The 19,971-nt window shown below is 37.5% G+C and overlaps 1 protein-coding gene across 8 annotated transcripts in view; it reads right to left on the minus strand.

Annotated features, from left to right (window-relative positions):
* The window catches only part of LAMA2 (laminin subunit alpha 2), a 615,089-nt gene that overhangs the window by 191,318 nt on the left and 403,800 nt on the right, over positions 1 to 19,971 (minus strand). For all 8 annotated transcript variants that reach the window (XM_027602582.2, XM_027602583.2, XM_027602581.2 and 5 more), the window contains 6 exons: positions 14,104 to 14,340; positions 12,733 to 12,876; positions 11,870 to 12,049; positions 11,573 to 11,761; positions 11,359 to 11,492; positions 7,482 to 7,599 (listed from right to left, as the gene is read on the minus strand). In XM_027602582.2, the coding sequence (XP_027458383.1) occupies positions 7,482 to 7,599; positions 11,359 to 11,492; positions 11,573 to 11,761; positions 11,870 to 12,049; positions 12,733 to 12,876; positions 14,104 to 14,340 (1,002 nt within the window). The remainder of the gene's footprint in view (positions 1 to 7,481; positions 7,600 to 11,358; positions 11,493 to 11,572; positions 11,762 to 11,869; positions 12,050 to 12,732; positions 12,877 to 14,103; positions 14,341 to 19,971) is intronic.

Raw genomic sequence — 19,971 nt, forward strand, 5'->3', positions numbered from 1 at the left:
AAGTTATAAATCTTGGTTTAGCAATACTTGGGTTCCTCAGGGGTGAAAAAGGACTTCTTTCCCCCTACCTGCATTAAAGGTAACATCACTTATAAACACAAGGGCCAGTTTTGATTCCTAATGTGTATTTCTGTGTGGTCCTTAACGTATACAGGAAGCATCCAAGACCTCGGACCTTAGCAAAGGAGGGCCGTCATTTGCATACACCACTCAATCTGAAAAAGCTTCAAATAATCTTTTTAATCTTTTTCTTGAGAAAGAGGCTTATTTTTAAATAAAATTGTCATTTGGACTAAAGAGAGAATTCCAATGTCCTTGACAACCTAAAGTCTGCTTCTGCTATGCTTGATGGATAACTAGCTAATGTCCAATGAGACTCAGAGAAATATTAAATAAATAGAAAAGTGTCGCAGTTGCATTTTTTTATATCGATATAATTTAAAGATGATAAAAGCAAGAAATTCAAAATTCTCATGTCTTGGGAATATTAGACCACCAATAAAATTTCTCTTTCCCTGATCTATTTTTTTCATTTTGCAATAAAAATCTGAGAGCAAACAGAAAACTGCCAGCAAAGCTGACATATGCAGAATCAAGACTTCCATCTTCATTTGGGTTTATTATGCAAATGTATCAAAGAAACATCTCTGGCTTTTGAGAAGGAAGCCCATAGCCCCGAAGAGATAATGTGAAAGGTCTTGGGTTCCAGGCTCAGTCCTCTTGGTATGCAAAGCTACCGCATTTATCAGACACTGATTTATGAGTGAGAGGTAAGAGTTAGTTCTTCAGATCCCAATGAAGATTACAAAGGGACCGTTTTACCACCTTAGCTATGTAGGATTTTTTTCCACAGGATATCTTGTTCCTGTTGATGAAAGAATGATTGCCGAATAAGCAGGAAAAAAACATATGCATTAAGAACTTCCCAGTGGGGGCACCTGGGTGGCTCAGATGGTTAAGCGTCTGCCTTCAGCTCGGGTCATAATCCCAGGGTCCTGGCATCGAGCCCCATATTGGGATCCTGGCTCAGCGGGGCGCCTGCTTCTCCCTCTCCCTCTGCCTCTCCCCTTGTTCATGCTCTCTCTCTGTATCTCTCTGTCTCAAGTGAATGAATAAAATCTTTAAATAAAAAAAATTAAAAAAAAACTTCCCAATGCCTCTAAGTTCTTTTGGTTCTGGACTAGACCATCCAGGGTGGTATATACAAAAAGGTTCCTTGGAGAAAGAAAAAGATCGATAGTCAACACTCCCTCACTTATTTTGATTTGGATACTGCAAAAGCACCTCAATTAAGCATTCAATTAAGAGTCTCTCTGCTTTTATCACAGCCTATAAGATATTTTAATGAGATTAAATAATGTCCCAGCTTTGAGCAAGCTGATAAAAGAAAATCGGGAACAGTATTCAAAATATTTTGAGTCTCATTTATTTTATAGTGGACTTAATCATATATTTTAATAAGTTTATTCATATTATTTAAAATCAAGGTTCATATTGCTATTGTTACCAAATAAGGCCTAGATATTATGGCTGAGGAACTCATTTAAGAAACTAAAGAAACCATTCAAAGTGTATTTAAAAATATTTCACAGTATGAGTTGCTCCAGTTCTTTAGTATGCTGATTACAGAATAAAACTGGATTTTCTTTACATGGATTTCATCCTTGGATACCTATATAATTATTGTTTTTTTTAAGATTTTATTTATTTATTCATGAGAGACAGAGAGAGAGAGAGAGAGAGAGGCAGAGGGAGAAGCAGGCTCCCAAGGAGCAGGGAGCCCGATGCGGGACTCGATCCCAGGACCCTGGGATCATGACCTGAGCCGAAGGCAGATGCTTAACCATCTGAGTCACCCAGGCGCCCTATATAATTATTGTTATTTTACTGGTGTATTTGCTTGGGGGGTGTGTGTGTGTAGGTGTGTGTAGAGGTGTGTGTGTCTCTATGTGTCTGTGTCTGTGTGTGTGAATGTGAAAATCACACAAATAGACAGTTTTTCTAGCTCCATTTTATACCTCAAACAGAAGTTCAAGACAAGTCTCAGAGGAAGAATAAAGTTCAGAAACAGGACTTTTCATTGAGGAATTACATGAAATTCAGTGTTATGTACTGAAACCTGAAGGTGAGCAGGGCAGGTGAAGTTTACTGTAACACACACCCAATTACCCATATTACTATGACTCTTCCCAGGAAAGAGAACAGGACGAAGCCGAAAAGCACCTGTAATGGGAGTCTGAGCCTGAGCTCCCACTGGAGCTCTACGTTGAACCTTCTAGGCCTATCTTTGCGGTTCCCAACCCTGGCTGCACATAGAATCATCTGAGGGGTTTTATATACTGATGCCTGGTTCCACCTCCAGAAATTCTTTTTTTTTTTAACTTTTAAATTCTTAAAAAAATATTTTATTTATTTAGTTGAGGGGGGGGAGGGGCAAAGGGAGAGGGAGAGAGAATCTCAAGCAGACTCCCCAACCAGCGAGGAGCCTCATGTGGGGCTCAATCTCATGACCCTGAGATCATGACCTGAGCCAAAGCCAAAAGTTGGATGCTCAACCGACTGAGCCACCCAGGCACCCCACCTCTAGAAATTCTTATTTAATTGGTAGAGATTAGGGCCAGGGTTTGTTTTAAAACTCCTAGATGGGTCTAAGAAGCAGCCAGAATTGAGAATCGCTGGCATGCTCCTCACTCTCTGCTGGTAATGTGTGGCTTTTAAAGGGCATAGAGACTCCAATACTGTGACACAAATGAATATGGAAGCCTTGATCTTACAAGTTAGTTTTTTCTAAGGGATACAGGCAAGTTGCGCGGCATAATTAAGACGTGGTTTCCCCACCCCACAAATGAGCGGGTGTATTAACTCAGATGATTTCTGAATCTTTTGTTCTAACACTCTAGATTAAATTTTATGTCCTGCTAGATCAAATTTCTAAGAGTGAGCAAAGCAAGAGACAATGCAAGAGTTAGCACCTTAAAACACTCTTTACAGGAACTGGATGTATTTGTTTCATCTTAATCCCCTCCTTTCTTGGATCCTTTTTGTATTTATTCTTTCCACTTTTTTGGTATTTTTGCAAGTTTTTCAATGTCAGATGTTCTCAGTGAACTGGGGCAACATTTATGAGAATGATTATACTTGAGTTGGAATAAAAAGAGGAAAGACAATAGCTATTTTTTCAAGTCCTGTCTACAATCCTTTCTGAGACAAAATGGAGAATTTAAAAAAAGCAAATAAACACTGTCCCTTTTTTTCCTCACTCAAACTTTTCCAAAGTTCTCTTTCCTTGTGCTAAAGTTATTCTTAGCACAATTGTCTTCTGCAGTCCTTCTATCTTTATTTTCATAATATGGCATCTCATCAAAATGTTCGAATTGCATAAAAACGTGGGAGGATGGAGACAAAGAGAATAGAGAACCCACAGGTCCAGGTGCAGGGTTACACACCATTTCCCACCTCTCTCCTCAGACTTTAACAAGAACACTTGTGCTTGTTGCCAATGGAAACCCTATCTGATATCGTCACGCGTGTTTTGCAACCAGGCAATCCTCAGTTTCATTCTTGTTCACTGCTCACTAATATAATTTTACACAGGCGTTGAACACTGCAGGCTGCAGTTTCCTCACCTGGAACATAAGGATCTTGTAGAACATCAGAATTGAGTATGTAAGTGCATCTAGGTTTTTTGAAACAGACTTAACTGGGCTCAAATTGCAGTTTTGCTGTTTTCTAGCTGTGTGGCCGTGGGCAGGTTTTGTAACCTGCCTGGGCTTCCATTTCCTCATCCCTAACATGGGGGTCATAATACATACTCAGTGTTGGTGTAGGTATATTAGGAAAGGTTGTGCAGGATACAGTAGGCATTCAGTAAACGGTAAGTTGTTTTTTTCTTTTATAAGGTTGTTGTGAGGATTAAAGAAGATGATGTATGTTTAGTGCTTCACATATAATAAATCAACATAGATGCCTCTATTCCAGATAATTTTTTAAATATAGTCATTGAAGACAGACTAAAAATAAAAACAACAGTAATTGTTCTACGTTGCATTGGGTAACAGAATATCCATGTCTGCCTACTTACCCATACCATGTGCCTCAATATTTTTGTGCACAGGAAAACAGTCTTTGGATCTTCCACATATAACAAAAGTGGTAAAGGGTATCCCAAGAGATGTGTGTATGGAAGAAGAAAAGTCTATTTTCATGATTTTGTCTTTTGAGTTTTATGAGTTGATAATAGGTATACATTTTGGGGATATGTAAAAAATTATTTTTAGTAGCCAAAAGTAACAGCTTCTGAATGGTGACCCAGTAGACAGCAGCCATTCAACCGTGAGCCCCCTATTATAACATGAGGGTGAGGAGACAGAGGCTGAACTGCGCAACATATGATCTAGAAATCATCTGCAACTGTTTGATCACCATAATCTTATTGCAGAGAACCATATACTCAGTGCTGACTATTTCCATTTCTACATACAAACTAACCTGAGTTTAGGTCAGTCAGGCAATCATGTGAACTCAGACAATGGTGAGAAACTCAATGGCTCCCACACCAACAAATGTGGTAGGGAAAATGAGTCCTTTATTTGACTTCTAAAGGTAATCTCATCTTTACACCAAATCATAGATTGTAATAAGTGGGCATTTCTAGAACTAATATTCTCAATGAATAGGGCCGAAGCATTATAAGATGACAGGTAACAAGCAAAGGCTAAGTGTCTTCACAGTTGGCTATATTTTCAGCAGTAACTAACACTTAATTCTGTTTATTTGCAACCACATTTTGGGTAAAAACAGAAAATGAAGAGCTTGTAAATGCAAATGTCTCTAGAATACCATACATTTGGCGAAAGTATTGTAAAGGAATTGCTTTGTGTATTCATGACCCAAAGCATATGTTACTGGAATGGGAGGTATTATTTCAAAACTGTCCTTAGCTCTTGCTTTGATGATTAGATTTTATGCTTGGGCAATTACACTTCAGAATCAAGATGAATTATAAATAAGATGTATAATGGATTAGAGGCAATGGGATGTGGAGAACACCTCAGGCACCTTATTATGAGAGATAGGCCTTTATCCCCATAATCTCAACACTAGGATATTACTGTAATTATTGTCTGTAAATAGGAGCTTAAGTGAAATTCACAGGATATAGGCGAAGCCACCAATGCAGATGCTGTTTTGTATGTGTTCCTAGTTTTCTTAATCTTCTTCATTTATCAGTTTCTTTATTTGTGCTAATATATATTTTCACATAATGATGGAAAATTACTAAGATTAATGGAAAAGCATGTTTTAGAATATGTTATTTAAAAAACCTACCAATCACAGCAATAAGAGCTTTTAACATTTAAAATCTGGAATGGAAGGTAGACCGCATTAAAATAATTTGCTCCTCTACTCACATTTTTATTTGTAAGTGAACAGTATTCTTTTAAATACATGCAGAAAAAAATATAGCTGTGGTAGCTTTCTCTTTAAGACGGCTAAAGGTCAATCTTGACTACTTACACAATACCTTTTATAGCAAAATAATATTGCAGAGCCAGAGAATTTTAGAACTTCAAAACCCAACCTGTTATTTTATAGATTGGATAACTATATAGCAACTAAGGCCTATAACAATTAAAGAGTTGACCAAGGTCACACAGTAAACCAACAGTACAGCCAAACGCTTCTTGGGATAAAATTCTTGTGTAGAACAATCTCAAGTTCTTTCTGTCTTCCGTCTTTAAGTCTTTTATGCTCATTGGAAAGGTAGCATGTTTTATATGCGCCACGTTCACTGTCTCATTGTTCACATCTACACTGTGTGCATATGTGTATTTTGGTTGGTTGTGCATATAAATGCAATAAATAACTTACTAGTATGTGTACAAGTGCATATATGTATAGGTAGGAGTTATGACTTCATAATGAGGTGGGTTATTTGACTATTTATTAGATCAAAATAGACACATTCATATGAATATTGCCTTTCAGAGCAGCCACAAAGCTATAAAATTATTCCAAGGGTGTTTTACAGATGTTTGCATTTATTCTTATGAACTTGTTCTCTGAACAGCATGGAATTTATATAATGGTAACTAAGTTGAATAGCATTTCAGATCATAATAGGGCTTTCACATACATATTTTCATTTAAACCAATCCTCATGACTCTACAGGTAAAAATCCTAAGGGCCAGCAACAAACAGAGTGAATGCCCTGCCCGAGTAGTGGAGCTAGGGAGGAATCGCTGAAACCAAACTCCTTTTTCTTTTCATCATAATATGCTACATTTCAAGATATTTATATTCATTATTTTTAAGTTACTTTAGTTTTGAGCTGGTGCCACCATCTGCCTTATGAGCCATACTTACCAAAACTCCTTAAATCCTATTTACAAAAGATGCATACCGTTTTCTATAAAGAAATCAATGCATGGATATATAACTAATTATTCTGTAATAACACTATTAACATCAACCAACGTTGACTACTGCCAGGCACCGTAATAGTGCTTTAGGGTCATAGGTCATTTCGTCTTCATATGATTCATCAGCTGCAGTAGGAGAGACATTAAGAATATCTAACCAGCTATGCAGTGGGCCCCAACCAATCTGCCTACCAGGAAGGCATCTACACTGCAGGACTGGAGCAGATCCTGGACGCCCCCTCCTACACCTTTGGTTGTTGCACTGTGGGGAGGACTATGGTCTGCAGGAGAGGAGCAAGTGTGGTGGCAGTAAGGGGCTTGGAAGTTTAGTAAATGGTGCAAGGTCTCAGTCCTGGTACATGGTGAAGTCGAGATTCAGACCAGTCCAGTTTCCCATCCATCCCACTTTCCCCTATATTATACTCTTCCTATTGATATTTAATATTCACAAAAATTAAATAGGCTTCCAGAGGATAAAGATCTAGAAAATATACCAGTTCTAAAGATAATCAAAGGAAAATCCCAGAGAGCAAAATAAGCAATTTTTAAAAATATTAACGACTGGATGATAGTGGCATTGTGGGAAAAATATATGTCCTTTTGGGAAGCTTACATTGAAGGAAACAGTCTGCTATTCAGTGCCTACGTTTTGTCATGTTCCACACAAAAACAATCTTTCAAAACCCAATATAATCCTATCTCATAATCATTGCAGCTTAAATGTCTTTAGCCATTCAGAAGAGGTGCCGAGAAAATAGCTCAGATATACTAAAGGTGCCTTATGAAAACATTCTTGTTTCCTGACCGCTCCGTATTTTGACAAATCTTTTAATTTTCATCAAATATTTCCCTTCAGATGTGATTCCTACTTCTAGGTCACAGTAACACCATCCTCCTCCTACTGTGTCTCATGATGTGAGTGGAGGGTTAAAAACAAAAAATAGGTTAAGGACATGCATGAACAAGGAAAACTCATTGCAGCCAAGATAGTTCTGGAAGGATTTCGATTTGGCTGGTTAGGTGAGTTGAACTTACGCAGGTTAGCAGTAGCCCCTTACCTCACAGGACAGACCAGAATAGCCTGGGGGACAATCACATCTTTCTATGGAGCGAGCTGGAGAAGTCACAGCTGTTAGGTGCCCTTGTTCAGCTTCCTCCATTGAGATCTCAGAAATCCTGCAAACAGCGAGTACATTTAGATTATCACACCCATAAATTAAGCTCACGTAGCAAGCACCCAATCCTACAAAAGGAGTCTTCTCAGGTTTTTGTCAATAACCTCAAGCTTGTCCTATTGTTTTCAAGCTGCCTAAATTCCAGGGACTCATGTGCCACATCATAGTCCTGCATCTTTGCTTCCTCAAAGGCTGAGATTACACATCAGCAAAATATTCACATAAATCATAAGGAGTTTAGTAAATTAGATGTCTGATGTCCTGTTGAGAAGTTATTATAAAGATCTTTTTCCCCACATTTTAAAATGTGAGTGGCTTCAGGTAGACATGGCCAATTAATTAGACATTTATATTCCTTCCAACAGACAAACCAAGGTCATTCCCCATTAGAGTATCTCCTGTAGTCACTAGTGAAATTGCTTTTAATTTATAACTAGCCCGATTTCTTCCTTTCGAGTCTCTGAATGTCCTTTCAAGAACTTTAGAAAAACGTCTAGAAACTGACTGAACATAATCCAGTAATGTTGATCTTACTGGAGAAAGGATAAAGAAACTTTCAAATCAGTGATTTTGTTAATTTTATTAAATAAGCCCTTCAACTAATTTAACTCACCTTTCCTATTGGTAGAAAGGTCCTTAAAATTGAAAAAGATACATTCCTGGTGAAAATGTTGGTACCTTTTACATTCATTTGAAATTAGGCATTAAAAAATATATGCGGTCCATAAACTCAGACTATTTCATGACTGACTAACGGGGAACATGAAAAGTTCTGCAAATAAACTTTTAAATGAGAAAATGAATAGTTTTGCTTCACTAAAAGTCACCTCCAATAGCTTAAGGAGCTTGAATCATAAACTTTATAACAAGCCTAGCTAGATTTTATTGACACTGAATTATGGATGCGCACCCTGACTTCGCTAGAATGGAATCAGCCGGCGGAAGACCAGCCAGCCTTTATGGAACACATGTTCAATTAAAATTCAGGTTTCACTCTCCCCTCCTTAGAGTACACAGAGCAGTTTGATCTATAAACAAACCACTCCCCTCCTGTAAGAAAGACTCTACCTTTATGTTCCCCTGGATTCTCTGTGGGAATGAGCAGGTCATCTGAGGTTTGTTTATGAGTCCTCTCTGTTGGCATCAGATGGTATTTCATAACATGAGGGTTTACTAGCATCATCTTCTTTTCTTTCCCACATGCATGCACACAACAGGCTAGTGAGTATTTAAAAAACTGAATAAAATTTGAATTGTATGTCAACAACAGATATTTCTGCAATGCACCTGGTTTTTCTCAGGGGCTGAAAGAGCAACTGTTTTGCTTGAATCAGGGATTTGGCCAAACTCAAGCTTCTATTTAAGTGAAGGCTGAAATGCAAAGTTGTTACATCCTTCAAATGAATGTAAGAGAAGAAAAAAAGGCAATGTCAGCATTGACATTATATACAAAGTCTCAAACTACAAGTAAAACTCTCAAACTCTCTGCTTCTGAGATTATTTTAAATTTGTAACTGAACAAAGATGCAGGATTATGTTCTAACTATCTTTGAGGGAAGATTCAAATAGATTTTTCACTGTTGTCACAATTCCACTGTATTAGAAAATTAAGTGCTGATCCATTGCTTTATTTATATTCTTATTGTTGACAGACAATGGCTTTAGTTTTTATTGAGTCTAGAACAAGTGATTGTATGTATGTATGTATGTATGTATTTATCCTTAAGCTTCACAAAATGATCTCTTAAACCAAAGAATTTTATTTAGGGAGGTCTGTGAATAATATGATAAGAGAAAGAGACTTACGGGGTGGGGGGTGCACCAGAATAAAGGTGGTGTTTCACCCCATAAAAAGGAATCAGTATGAGGGAAGCAAAGAAAGTATAATGAAAAGTGCATGACAACATTTTTTTTTTTAAAGATTTTATTTATTTATTTGAGAGAGAGAGAATGAGAGACAGAGGGCATGAGAGGGAAGAGGGTCAGAGGGAGAAGCAGACTCCCTGCCGAGCAGGGAGCCCGATGTGGGACTCGATCCCGGGACTCCAGGATCATGACCTGAGCCGAAGGCAGTCGCTTAACCATCTGAGCCACCCAGGCACCCGACAACATTATTTCTATCAGTTCCACTAACACAATGTTCTGTGTGCTACCCAACTCACTGCAGCATGGAAGAATTTGCAAAATAATTATCTCCATCCTCACAAAGTTACCCACTGTCTTCCATGACATACGAACATGGCTTGGCTTCTGCCACCTGATTTACAATTGATATTTTAAAATAATTAATGCTATTGCTGACAGTACATTTTTTGGCACATGCCTTTATTTTTTAATTATTTCACATAAAATAATCTTAGAAGTGAGAAAATAAAAAGAACACCAAAGGGATACAGATTTGAAAATGAATTTTGATCCTGGATTTATTCTTTTACCCAAAGTCCCTACTTATGGTACAATCGGAAGAATAATATGGATCTTCTTCAACAAAGAAAAAAATCTTCTCCTATGTTTAGTATAATTTAAATATCTGAAATGCGGAATTTATATATTCATTGGTTTGCCAATAAAAGACTTCATAATTTTTTTCTTTTGTTTTGTTTTCCTAAACTGATCTACTAATTTATTATATAAGACTGTTTTGAAACATCTATTGATTCCATATTCTTACAGGAACAGAGAAACTGACATGTCAGACAAATTGAGACTATGTGTACGAACTCAGCTCACCTTTCTGCCTCCATGGTAGGAAACGTAGCTACATGTGAGCAATTCCTCATTTTACCTCATTGGATAAATTGTCCCTTCCACTCTAGAAAATGATCATGTGTGCCCATGTTGAAATCTCCTGCCTTCTCCATTATTTTCTCTTTATCCTATCATTTTTAATGTATATCTTGCTACAGACTCCTTTCCCTCAGGGTTTGTAAACAAGTTTACTTCTCACTCAGATTAAACGATCATCCTTTGATCTTTGACACTATCTCATTCCTCCCTTCTACATTTATCTTCCTGGAAAACAATAGTCTACGCCCATAATGTTAGGGCCACTGTGTCCCATTCATATAGCTCAAAACTTTGAGATTTGCACCAGGATTCTACAAAAATTGGTATTATGAATGGGACCAGTGTGATCCTAGGTGTCAGTCTCAAAAGCCTCATTTTAGCTGACCTCTTTGGGTTACGCGAAAACACGATACTCCTTTGTAGTATTTTCATCTTTTAGCTTCCATGACACCACATTTATTCTTACTATTCTTCTGTTCTCTATTTGGTGTGATTCCCAATCTTTTCACATTATGATGCACAGTGAAAGGGACAATATTGTAGGGCACACTGGGATGAACACTTGAGAATGCTCACGGTTGGAAAAGACGAGACCAATTTGACCCTGCCTGGCTCCCCTGAAGGTTGAAGGGGGTCACTTTCTCAGCAATCTTGTAATCTATTTATAGCACAACAGTTATCTATCTCTACCCTGCAGGGCTTTTCCTTCTGAATTTCTGACTGGTGTCTAAAATTCACCAGATCAAAGGTCAACTTGACTCCCCCCCCCTTAAACTTGCTTCTCATCCTATTTTGTTTTGGGGCGGAAACGGTATCATCTTCCACCAGGTGACCTGGAAGCCATCCTTGACTTGTCTTCTATCATCACACTCCCAAACCAAACACTTCTAAATCTTTCTTTTCGGTGTCTCATCAATCTTACCTATAGACGACTCTAAAATAAGAATTGAACTTTTGTTCTATTACAGTTTACCTGCTTTGTCTCATGATATTTCCATAAGTTGCCTTGATAAGAATATAATGAATATCATATAGAATATCCAAGAAGTCTTCACGGGTCACTGTTCTACTGATTCGAGGATCATCACCGTAATATTTCCATTCTTTCTGTTAATAGGAAAAGAAACCACTTTGATGAAACTAAATGCAAAACCACTGGCATCCTTGCACCAAACTAATAAGCTTACCTCCGTCATTTCGATTTCATGCCGTGTCAATTGGCCAATTAGAGGAGCAGCCATATGCCTGATGATAATTCTAGCATGCGTAGGGGTACCACCTCGAATGATAACTTGAGGATTATAGGTAGAGAAACCTGTCTCTTCCCGAGCCTCAAAATAGATTGCGTACTTGAGTTTGCCACCGTAGGCCATCAACTGACAAAATAAAGTGAGGAGTGACGTGTCAGATAAAGCCCCAAATGGCATGAGTCCAAAAGCATATTTTACTTTGTTCTCGTATGACTTTGAAGTTCTTGTCCTTACCTTCCGTCCTTCAAACTGTTCTGGAAGTTTCCAATAAAAAGGTTCCAGACGGAGTTCCTGTCTCACGAGGTCCATGTGTGCAACAATCTCTGGGTGTTGAAAAACGATGCCTTTGGTAGTGGTGTGCTGCAGGGCCTCGTCCACCAGGGGCAGAATGGTCTGCTCAGGCTTCAGAGTCACCTGCGTGGGTATCAAAACACAGCAGGGCACTCAGCTCACATCTTTCCGGCACCCCTTTAAATCTAAGTTAGGGACTGTGTGTGTCTGCAGCCCCATTCTCGTTCTGATGAGAAAGAAAACTTGTGCATCGTGAGCCACCAGGGCAGGGGATGAGTCTTTCTGCCTTTTTGCACAGTGAAAACTACAACATCTGTGAAAATTGGTCTTTTACACTAATAAAAAGTAGAACTTAAAAGTGGGAAGAGTTAGAGAAAAATGAAAGTAAGAATGAACATGCTGCCACCCTAAAAGGCAGCGATTCTCTAAGGCTGGTTCAAGTGAACGTGCAACAAGTTCTGGTTTTCATGACTGCCTTAGCACGTGCCTGCATTCATGCTCTGGTGCCCTCACTCTCCAGAATGCAGCTGCTGCCCATCCCCCAAACATAATGCTTTGGGTACAACGTCTCCCTTTCTCACTGGGCATCTATTTCCTTATCAACAATAAATGAGCTATTTTTAGGAGGAAAAAAAAAGGCATTTATCCCAACTGTCTAATGTGACATGGCCCCAGTTCTAAATGTGCACAGGGGAAAAGCTTACTTAAATGTTTCACCATTGCCTCCTCTCCCTCAGTACCTGGCTGAAGGACACCCGCAGGAACTGACATTATACCATTACATGGCTCAGTGGTTCCTTACTCACCCACGTACGGATCAGTCCTTTTGCTTCAGAGCACTGGGTAGTAGCCCCGAAGCAATAGCAGTTGCTGCAGCCTAGTGGGTTCTTGGCATCAAGTCCAAATTTGCCCGGCTGGCACCTATCACAGTGGACACCTTCTACATTCACCTGAAGGAAGAGGAGAGAGTTCCTCAGGGTAGATGATGAAGTTATGAGAGAAATAAACTTGAGAATGAGTAATGCTTCTTCTTAATTAACCAAAAAGGAACACTGAGTATTAGACTCACATCTCAAATGGCATATGTAGTTAATTTCCTTGTCAGGATTTCAGAAGTCTAAAAAAGGCTTTATTTATACATAAATACATTGCAGAGGCTATTGTATATTGGTTTTAAAATCTAAGCAACACATTTCCTGATATCCGCTGTGAGCAATATGAAAGAGTCATGAGAATTTCAAAAGCAAAACAGAAACATTGATTCCCAGACAGTGGTGTGATACAAAGTTGTAAAAAACAGGCAGGGTGTTAAAATAGAGGGTTTATAGAATTATCATTATGTAGCGTATATAAGCACAAGGAATGCATATTAAATACAGTGTGTAATCATAGTATGTAATAATGCAGCACTGGACTTTGTGTTTTGTCTGGGGACTTCAATGGCAAGGGCTGCCATTTTCTTAAATTCTGAAGACTATTTTAATAATCACTCCCTGGATTTCATTTTCCTATGTCCTCTGTCCCTCTTTGCATGGATTTTTCCTTGAAAAGCTACCTCTGACACAGTCTTAACAGCATTTATCCTGGGATTGATTTTTCAGAAATATCTAAGGGGGGGGGGGAATCCCTCTTATCTTTTTTAATTGGCTGTTTTTCTACATCATTTAACAATATTAAGGAGAGCTGAATTTTGCATGTAGTCGCTGTTTGTTATGTCAGTGTTTATACGTGATAAAATTTTACTGAACTTCCACAGCAACAAATATATTTTTCAGTGTACAGTGATTGTGGATTAATTTGAAGAGAAATGGTTTTTTAGAAGTCTTATTATCTAGCTGTGATTTTCCTCTGATGATGCTTAAGAGAACTGTCATTTTTTTTTCCTTCCCAAATTATTCCTGTTTAAGCAAAGCAAATATGTAAAGAGAAATTTAACTTTACCATTAAAAATATACCATCTCTATCAACTGGAAACAAAGTTGGATTTGGGTTGAAAACAAGTTCTTAAAGAGCAGCGCTTATCTGTATGCCAATGAACATATATGAATAAACATTGTGTCTGGCAAAGAATTTTTGTCTATTTGTTTAATGCAGTGAAGCATGAATGAAGTTAAAAGTGAGCAATGGAAAGAGAACCTAGGGAATGTTTTCCTTTAGTGTATTTCGGCAGCACACACCTTACAGGTGCACTGCCCAGTCTGATCAATACAGGAGCACTTTTTAGTCTCTGGGTCACAGGTCCTGTCATCCGTCCCGGGCAGGAAGCACTCACAGGGAGTGCAATGAGGGTAGTTCCAGTGACCTCGGCTGCACTCTGTACATTTGGCACCGGAGAATTTGGGGTGACAGCTGCATTGGCCCGTGTTTATATTACATTGGAAATCCAAGGATCCCACTGTGCTGCAGTTACAAGCCTATGGAGGAGATAAAAACAGCAACCATTAACACCATTTCATGGGAAATAGCTTAAAATTTTAATTCGAGTGTTTCTATGCTTCCATTAAACACATATTCATCATGTGTCTATTATATGCTTTGTACTGTGCTAGTTTAGTCACTTGGGAAACATCAATGAACATAACATTAAAATTGCTTCCTGCATTTACTAAAATTGATGAGTGTCCAGAAACCGTAATCCTATTGAATAAGAAAGAAATTGTGTGTGGTTTTTTTGTCTTTTTGTGGCAAGGAGGAGGTAGGTATGGGTTTTTCTCAACCTCTTTTTGTTATGAAGATTGAAATTTACAGAGTCATTTTACCTTATCATCTCATTTTTATAGAATTTACAGAAATTAAGCTGTAAAGAGACTTCTCTCATAATGTAACAGAGGGAGACAAGTATATATATATATATATATATTATATATATATATATATCAGGATAAAATAAGAATTATTTAATAGGAGAAGTACAGAAGTCTCTGAACATACAGGGAGCCCCAAACCAGATTTGGGGAAATCAAGAGAATTCAAGAAAGTGACATCTAGCCAGGATGTTGTTTTCCGGCATTTTGTTTTGCAGACAAGCCTGATTTGAGGTGTTTTGCTGGTAGCCTATTTTCTTCTTCCTAGGCATGCATAGGATTGTTCTCTTTATTTATGAAATTCAAAATTTTGCTGTAAGTTTTAAAAGTTTGAGTCTTTTTAATTAATTTACTGGAATCTGATGAGTTCTTTCAGTTTGAGAACAACAGTATTTTTTTACTTAAATTTATTTTTGATACTTACTTCTGTCCTAATTTACCCATTTGTTTCCTCAGGGTCACTTACAATTCTTAAAGTACACCACTTTTGTCTGTCTGCCCAACCTGTGATATCCTAATGTTCTCTACAGCCATTTTCCTACTTGCCTCTCAGATTTGTTGACCATTTTACAGTGGTCAACAGTGAAAATTCCATTGTATGTGTATGCCACCAATGCATTTTTAATTACACTCTTGTATTTTTAGCTGATTTTCAATAATGTATTTCATCTCACTCAGTTTCAATCTGTGTCTTTTTGTCTTATATTCTTTTAAGTCTTTCTGCTCTTGATTTACAGAGCTCATCTCTCATTATAATTTAGTGAAAATGCCAACTTAGGATTTGGAATAAGTCATTTTCAGAGATCAGCAGCGGCAATGATCAATCTACTGTCTCTGAGCTCTAAATTCCCTCCTTCCCTGTCCTGCTTTATGATACTGTGGTTGTACCCTGTAGACATTTCTCTGTGATTGGGTAGCAGAACGTTAGGCTTAGTCAACAGTGGGCCCTGGAGAAACCTAATAAGGCCACAGTGGTGGGAAGACACTTCTGTCCTGGGTTCTGGTTCTTCATGACTATTGTCATTATTACTATTTTACTCTTTAGTTTGAGAGCCCAGAAGCCCAGAAAGAATCGCAGCTGTGCCCTCAGGCCACTCTCTCCCCACAGGCAGCTTTCTGAGTAGCTTTGGTCTGTGCACATCTTTGGACCATGACAAGAAGCTCCAGTATGATCATATCCTGAAACAATGGTGGACAGCATCTACAGACCAGCACTTGCCCACAATCTGTTTACCCTCACTCAGCCTAGAAATAGTAGCTACTCTTTTGTACCTGTTACTTCAGGTCCCCCTATATCCCTCCTTTATGCTTTTTCAGTAACTAACTACCTTTAACCAGTTAACAATTCTTTATATTCTACTTCCCCTGTTTAAATAACTGTTATGGTTTCTGTAGCCCAAGTAAGTCCCGACTTGGTACCCACGTGGGTATCATCTTTTTTGTGTCTGAGTTTTCCACCATGCAATGTTTGTAGGTCATCAATGACCTGATTCTTTTTGTTGCTGTTTTATTATCCTTCTCAGATCTATATCTGTATAGCTCTATAGCAGACTTGTATGCATTTCAACTTGCCAAATTCCCAGATCCAAGTCTGGCTGGATACCCCTTTGCATTTCTCGCACTTTCATTGCTCAGCTTAATTCTTATATCCACTACTACTGGGGATCTTCCTGCCTCTGCTCTAGCCAACAGTAGTTTACTTATGAGACTACTCTTTCTAGGATGTGATGTACAATCACCAGCTTCCATCTATCATCTCCTTCCTGTCCAAATATTTGGTGAAATATCTTCCCAGATTCTGATGTTAAAATAATCACCAGGCCTTATTATTTTTGATGTCTTTATGATTAAGTATTTTTCTGTCCTCAGTGTTATCCAGTTTAAAAAAAAATGTCACTGAAAGTTATTTTAAGGCCAAAGATCCAAAATATGATTATTTATCATATTATAAACATGGACATAGTTTCCTAAGCATAGAATAACCCGTTGCTGTCACCCCAAGTAACTCATCCTTATAAGAACATCAGATGTAGAATGAGATTTCAAAATAAGAATAATTAGGGGTGCCTGGGTGGCTCAGTCAGTTAAGCATCCGACTCTAGATTTTGGCTCAGGTCATGATCTCAGAGGTTGTGGGATAGAGCCCCGGGTCAGGCTTCATGCTCAGTGCAGAGTTTGCTTGTCCCTCTCCCTCCCCCTGCTCTCTCTTTCTCTCTCTCTCTCTCTCTCTCAAATAAATAAATAATTTTTTTAAAAAAGAATAATTCTTTCACTTAAATGACTTTTCCTTGACTCACTTAAATAAAATGGGCCATAACCAGAAACAGAAAATTATGATATATTATAGAAACTATATTCATGTAATATATTTTAAAATGTCTCATGAGACATTCTCATCCTTTAACTAAAATATGAAGTGTCTGCTACCCAATTTATTATATAATACCAAAGCACTAATTCTTAAAGACTAGATGACAGTCCAAGTAGACATTGGGGCTTTTCCAAATTGGGAAGTTTATTTAGGAAGTTATAGTGGAGAATAAAAGGGACCATTAACCATATGTTTAGATAGCACTATAGCCAACATCAAACTTAAATCATAATTAGATGTAATGTTTGTTTAGCAATAGCAGATTTATGCACTATTCCCCTGCTAGTGAAAGGTGGCAGGCTTTGTATTCTACTTCAGTGAAAGCTCAAATGATGTGTGTGCTCACACTTCAGCACAGAGAAATTACCCATGGCACAAAGGAAGCTATAAATTTCAAATCACTGTTCATTTAGATTATAATCATCCAAATTTTTTCAATAGTAGAATACATGCTCATAAATATTTGTGAGGACTCTATGAATTTTTTTTTGTAATTGTTCATAATGATGAAGTGTGTAGCTATTCAGAAATTCAGATTTTGAACAGTGGTTCAAAGTAATCAAAAATTTTCAATCAACTTCAATCAACATAATGTTTATTCAACAACCAGTAAAAATAATGGTATCTCAAACATAGAACTACTTTTTTTTTTTTTTAAGGAAACTTGGTCTATATTCCATTTTGATTTATATCCAGAGTAGACATCAGCTTCAATTTCAGGAGATTAAAGAGTTTTGCCACATCACAAGATTTTGTGGATAGAATGGAACCCTTTTAACTTTCCTTGGGGTTTATTCAAGAGTCCAAGGGATGGGTAGATGCTTGGATTCAAAGTTGAAAATGTAAGAAGTCAGTCGTGGAAACTGATAGCACTGTTTATACTCAACAAAAAGCTTTGGAACTCTTGAGAAGTTTTTGTTTTATTTCCAAAAATGTATTTCAAACTTAATAGTGCCATTGGCACTAGAAAAATGAGTATCCTGTCTAGTTTTTATTTAATCCTATGACTAATTGAAGTCATGTATCTGAACTTCCTTGAACAATCACCAATACTCTTGTTTTCCTCCAGATTATGTATTCTGGGCCAGTGTATTCAAATGCTTTATCATTTGTAAAGATGATTAGACCCTGCATGTGTGCTAAGTGAGCAGAAAAAATGGTTTACATCTCTATTTGGTACTACCGTGGAGTCAAACAGGCCACATTTGGCCACGATGTTCTAATATTCCTCAACCCAATGTGACTGGAATGACTCTCGTTAACATCAAAATGCCCTTACTTATTGCTCTTAATGGACTCAGGTCAACTCTAATCCTATTCGTCCGTCCTCTGTGTTGCATTTGATACTAAAGAATATTCCTTCTTTTTAAACAGTCTTTTATTTAAAGCACTTACATGGTTTATCTTCTCTCTTTTAAGCTGTTAAACTACAAAACCAAAAACTGAAAATGAAAACTAAGAAACAATTATTTTCAGACAGTGGATGTCAGGAAGCACAGGACTCTGATTTCTGAGAGAAGGAAGGCAAATGAGGCAGGGCATGAAGGAAGTTTCTAGGCTGCAACCCAAAAAGGGGGAGCCCTAATAAAGCTAGCACTATAGCTGGATTGAGAAACACAGAGTTTGGAGAAGCTGAGATACAATTTATGGGGCCAATAGAATATGTGTCTAAAAAACGAGAAAGTCATACACAGAGAGTATTCCAGAGATCTGCAGAAGGGTCTGCTTGAATCTTTGGCTGAGTACTGATCTGTGTATGCATGGGGTAAAATTCTATGTGGCTGAGGGAAAAAAAAAACAACATTGGAAAGCCATAGGCTGAAAAAATTCCTAGAGCTCACAGAAAGCTTGAAATAATTCATATTCCCAACACCCAGAGTAGAAAGACACAGTAATGCCCTAGGGTAGTGTTCTCAATGCACTTAGCCCCTTAGTAGTAGAGCTAAATGACCCCTGGATTAAGCCTGCTCTAGACTCTCCCTAACACAAAACAAAACAAAACTAAACTAAACTAAACTAAACTAAACTAACCAAAAACTTAAAAGCAAGGCTTAAAAGGATCCAAGTGAGTAATTAACCTGTTTGCCAAGATGAAGTTCAATATTCCTTGAAGGAATACAAGGAAAGCCAGCCAACATGCAACAATGAAAAATGTACATCTGTCATCTAAATAAAAATTATCAGGCATGGAGAGAAGCAACAAAATATGATTCATAACCAGGAGGAAAAACAACCATTAGGAATAGTATTTAAATAAAAGAAATGGTGGAATTAGTAATCATATGGCAAAAGCTAGTATTTACAAATATTATAAATATTCTAGAGAATAAATGGAAATGTGAATAGAATGAGGAGAGAAATGAAAGATATAAAAATATCCAACTGGAATTTTTCCAGATGAAAAGTTTGAAATGAAAAAAATACAACCAACTGGATTAAAAACAGATTAGATGCCGCAGGAAAAAAATATCACTAGATTTGGACACTTAACCATAGAAACTATCAAAAACAAATAATACAGAAAAAATAAGAATGAAAGAATGAACAGAATCTCAGTCAGCTGTGGAAGAATACCAAGTGGACCAACATACACATAATGAGTTCCAGAAGGAAACATGGGGGTAAAGAACAGAAAAGTATTTGAAGAAGTAGTGGCTGGAAATTTTCCAAATTTAATAAAAACTGTGGTCCCACAGATCCAAAAGGCCTAACTCACCGCATGAGAAATAAACAAGAAAACCATAAAAAGATAGCATAATCAAATTGTTAAAAATCAGGATTTAGGATTTTATACCTAGAAAAAATATCTTTTTGAAAACTGATGGAAGAATACTGTTTTTGAACATACAAAATCGAAAGAATCATTGCCA

Source organism: Zalophus californianus, chromosome 7, assembly GCF_009762305.2.
Source record: "Zalophus californianus isolate mZalCal1 chromosome 7, mZalCal1.pri.v2, whole genome shotgun sequence".
Lineage (NCBI taxonomy): Eukaryota > Metazoa > Chordata > Mammalia > Carnivora > Otariidae > Zalophus > Zalophus californianus.